Below are 4,183 nucleotides of genomic sequence, written 5' to 3'. Positions count from 1 at the left end.
GCCTGTCCGCCAGGGCGTAGGGCAGCCCCCGCGCGGGCGCGCGCGAGCAGCGCAGCCTCTCCACCTCCTCCGCCCACAGCTCCTCCTCGGCCTCCGGCTCCCCGGGGCCCGACGCCCCCGGCTGCCGCAGCATCTCTGGGCGCTGCCAGGAAGTGCGCGGGGGCCCTGTCGGGGAGCCTCAAGGTCTGGGCCTGGGTGCCCGGAATTGAGAAAGCCTTGTGCGGAGGGCGCTGCTCGCCCATGCCCCTCCCTGCCGGGCAGGCTGGAGGGCGACAGCCCCCTCTGCTGTTCCATCGGGAAGGTGTCCCCACCCCCCACCCCAGGGTCCTAGGACCCCCATCCTGCAGCCCCCGAGGTGTGGGCGGGCGGGTGCCCCTGTCTGACCTCATGTCCAGCCTCCAGGACTGGGCCAGCGCCCAGATGGGCCCAGGTGAGGGGCGGCCGCCCCCGGGCACCCCTCCAAGGGCTCTCCTGGCCCCACCCCTGCACCCGCTCACCTGGGCACTGAGTCCTGAGGAGCCCCGTCGTCCTCTGCCGCCGAGAGGGAGCCCAGGAGAGTGGTCACGTGACAGGAACCCCGGCCCAGGCCTCCTCCCCCACGGCCAGTTTCCTCCGCTGTCACCCAGCTGCACTTCCTGCGCGCTCGCGGGGTGCGGACCGGCGGGCAGGTGAGCAGCGGCGGCCCGGCCGGGAGCCCCGTGCGCGGGGCTGGTCTGCAGTGCCGTCCACGTGGGGTGCGGCGGCTGTGTCGGGGTTGGGGTGCGCTCCTGCGAGGGGGTGCGCTCTGGTGTCCCCGCCGGGGCCAGGGGCTGCCCCCTGCTCCTCAGGGCCAGCAGTGGGGGGCACGCCCGCGCCCCTCCTGCCTGGGACCCAGTGTGACAGGCCTGGCAGGACGCGGGCAGCGTGGACCAGGGCCCTTATCTGCCTGTTGCAGAGCCTGGGCTGGGCCCGAGGGCCTGATAGCGGCCCGGTGGCCCTGTCATCCTGGGGCGCTGCCGAGTTTAGTGGGGCGATTTCTCAACTTCCCGCCTCTGTCGCTGGGGCTGATGCCGGGGCCAGGCCCAGCTCCCGGCCAGTGGCCAGGCCCAGCTTGGCCTCTCGCCCCCAGGCTGGCGTGGGGGCTCTTGGCCGTTTCCTCTCCCGGGGCCGTCGGCCCTTCTCACTGGCCTGGCTCCCTCAGCGACCTTCGGGGTCCTTCCTCTCAGCCCAGCCTGCCTGCTCCCCCCCTCGCCTTTGAAGCCTCCCCCAAGGCACCCCAGGCTGTGCTGGGCACCCTCCCCAGGCCTGGGGAGTGCAGACATCCGGCAAGTCTATCTGACCCAAGAGGCAAGGTCAGTGTAGGAAGGGGCACCACGGACTTCGGTCCGGGGGACCCCTCCTGTAGGAAGGGGCACCACGGGGTTCGGTCTGGGGGGACCCCTCCTGTAGGAAGGGGCACCACGGGCTTCGGTCCGGGGGACCCCTCCTGTAGGAAGGGGCACCACGGGGTTCGGTCCGGGAGGCCCCGGAGGAGGAGAGCTTCAAGCTGGGCCTGAGCTCCCAGAAGTGTCATGGGGCTGGATGCAGGGGAGCGGCCCGGCCCGGCAGCCTGAGGGACCCACCTGAGGGCCACGTGGCAAGACCCCCCAAGCTCAGGGGCCCCTTTCCCGGACACTTGCATTTGTTTCTTCATTTGGTTTCCCGGTGCCCCCCCCACGCGCCCCCTCCCCCCCTGTGGCCAGACTCCAGGGGGCCGGTGAGCCCTGGCCAGTGGGCTGCTGGGGGCCTCTCGGGGGTCTCCTGCCTGTGACCCCAGGGGCTGCCTGCCCACCAGCAGCCTTTCGGCCCCTCCTCTCCATGGCTCACAGGGCCCAGGGCTCCTGCTTGATAAACAGCAGATGCTGCACCAGCCCCACACCCTGGGTGGCAGCCCTCCCTCCCCCGGTGGGGCGGGGCCCCCAGCCGGCGCCCGGCTGGGGCGTGGGCCTGTCTGCAAGCGTAGCCCCCCCATTGAAAACTGAGGAAACTGAGTCCCCCAGAAGTCAGGCTCTTCTCCAGAGGCCTGGGGGCGGGGTGCAGGAGGGCTTGCAGGCCTGTGGGAGCGGGTGGGGCCGGGCTGGGCGGGGCAGCTCTTTGCCCCAAGGACTGGCTGCCCCGCAGGGGCCCCAGAGGCAGTTCCGGAGGCCCTTCGGGGGACAGGTGAGCCACTGGCACGCTCCAGGGTCCCCAGGTGCCGCCGGGGCAGTGGCCAGGGTCTGGTCTCTCTCTGGGCAGGGCCTCGGCTTCTCCCCTCCTCCTCCCCCTGCCCCCTCCCCGGCAGCCACCCCTCTGAATTCCTTTCGGCCTTGGGGCCAGGATCCCTACTTTTGGCATGGGGGGGGCGCAGGCAGGGCATTGCAGTGCCCTGACCACCGCAGTCCTCTGGCCCCCAGGGCCAGGGCAGCCAAGCGTCCAGGGCTGGATAGGAAGGGAGGGCAGGCCGGTACCACTGGCTGCAGGGGGCAGGAAGCCGGTGCGGGCAGCGGAGGACCCTCAGCCTGGCCCGCAGCCGCTGCCCCGAGGCTGGGCCGCGGTCCCCTGGGGCAGCAGCAGCTCCCCTGGCCCCCAGCCTCCGAGGCCAGCTGGGCGAGGCTCCTGGGTGGGCCCCACCCTGCTCCTCCCACCCGGCTCGGGCTCCCCCCGTGGTCACGCCCCATCTGGGGCGGGTGCCTCAACCCCGGAACCTGCAGGCGGGGGCCTTCAGCTGTGCCCAGGTGAGCCCAGGTGTGCTGGCCAGTGGGCAGCAGGGGGTTCCAGGCCCTTCGCCCTTCGCCGCGCCCCCCCACCCCCCGCCGGGCTGTCCGTGGCCCAGCACAGCTGGCCTAGACCTGGGGCTAGGGGTGGGTCTGGGCTTGGGAGGGTCTGTCTGGTCAGGGGGGTCCAGTCCAGGTGGGGCCTGGCCTGGGGGCAAACCCTTGGCCGCGGCTCCTTTCCCTGCTGGGCTAAGTGTGCGCCCCTGGCTCCAGCGGCTTCCCGGCCGGCCCTGTGGCGGGGTGGGGTGGGGGGTGTCTGGGCTCCGGCCTTGGGGGCCTCCAAGTGAGGGCACCGGCTGGCAGCTGCACCCCTGGAGCCCCTCCCCTGGGAACACCCCGAGTTGAGCCCACATTGAGTGCTGACTTTCCAGGGGACGAGGGGGCAGGCGGGTGGCAGGGCCAGGACGGAGTTTCCGGCTGCCGGGGCTGGCCTGCCGCCCCACCGCTGGCACCAGGGACAGAGCCTCTGACCAGGCTGCCCTGCGGCCCAGCTGCCCGCTGCCGGCAGAGCAGAGCGGGACAAAGGCGGCCTGTTCAGCGGTCCCAGGCCCCAGTGCCGCCCGCCCACCACGGGCGCAGGAATGTGGGGGAGTCGGGCTCCTGCCGCCCTGCCCTCTGGCCGGCTGCTGAGGGCTGCAGGTGGGGGCTCAGGGAGAGGCGGGCCCTGGCCAGGGCGGGGAGGGCCCCGCTGGGCTGGGGGCTGGAATTCCCAGCGGAAGTGCTGTGGCTGGGAGCAGGGCAGGCCTCGGCCTGACCTTTCTCACGGGGAGGGGCCCTGGCCCCGGCTGGCTGCTGGCTGTTCCCGGCCAGCGGAGGCTCCCACAGGCGGCGCCCTCCGGCTTCCCCGGGACAGGGAGGAAGCGCTGGGCCTGCCGGCCGCACCCCCACACCCCTCCTTCCTCTGGCCCGCCGCCCGGCTGGGGGTCCGCTTGGCTCGGGTTTGTGCCTTTCCACTGCAGGCTTGGATCGGGCAGGGTGGGGCCAGAGGCCTGGGCCGAGCGTGGCGCCTCCCAGTCCCCAGGGCCGGCGCGGCCAGGGCCCGGCTGAGGCAGACTGTGGTTCCAGGGCCCTGGCAGATGGGCAGCGGGAGGCCGCGCCCCAGCTGAGCCCGCAGGCCCAGACCCTCCGCGTAGACCCCGCCATGGCCAGGGCCCGGCCGCCGGCCTTTGTCCTGGATATGCCCAAGACCCCAGAGGAGCAGGGGTGAGTGAGCGGGTGGCACGGCAGCTTCGGGAGGCCTGGGAGCTCGGCCGCCGGGTGGCTGCGCCTGAGTCCTGAGGCCCGCGCCCGCCGCCCCAGCTTGCAGGAGCCCAGCCCCCAGGACGAGAGTGAGCTGCACGCCTCCTTCCACCAGCTCATCCGGGAGCAGAGCCAGCGCGTGGCCGAGGAGCGGCTGGAGCTGCACGCCAGGG

The 4,183-nt window shown here is 73.2% G+C and overlaps 2 protein-coding genes across 2 annotated transcripts in view; one reads left to right on the top strand and one right to left on the bottom strand.

Annotated features, from left to right (window-relative positions):
- The window catches only part of TMC8 (transmembrane channel-like 8), a 6,019-nt gene extending 5,404 nt beyond the window's left edge, over nt 1-615 (bottom strand). The window contains exons 1-2 of the mRNA XM_004693414.2: nt 498-615; nt 3-191 (exon numbers count right to left, since the gene is read on the bottom strand). Coding sequence (XP_004693471.1) covers nt 3-133 — 131 coding nt within the window. The 5' untranslated portion in view covers nt 134-191; nt 498-615. The remainder of the gene's footprint in view (nt 1-2; nt 192-497) is intronic.
- LOC105854411 lies at nt 241-4,179 on the top strand (the record flags this gene model as incomplete). The annotated part of the gene is made up of 5 exons (XM_012733009.1): nt 241-430; nt 607-668; nt 3,582-3,709; nt 3,837-3,974; nt 4,071-4,179. Coding segments are annotated over exons 1-5 (627 nt in total), but the record flags the coding sequence as incomplete, so codon positions are not given.
- Nucleotides 4,180-4,183: the final 4 nt, after the last annotated feature.

This window comes from Condylura cristata, unplaced genomic scaffold (genome assembly GCF_000260355.1).
Source record: "Condylura cristata isolate star-nosed mole 26May11 unplaced genomic scaffold, ConCri1.0 scaffold00038, whole genome shotgun sequence".
In the NCBI taxonomy this organism is placed as follows: domain Eukaryota; kingdom Metazoa; phylum Chordata; class Mammalia; order Eulipotyphla; family Talpidae; genus Condylura; species Condylura cristata.
The sequence above is the reverse complement of the archived record's forward strand: the minus strand, read 5'-3'. Positions and strand labels throughout refer to the sequence as shown.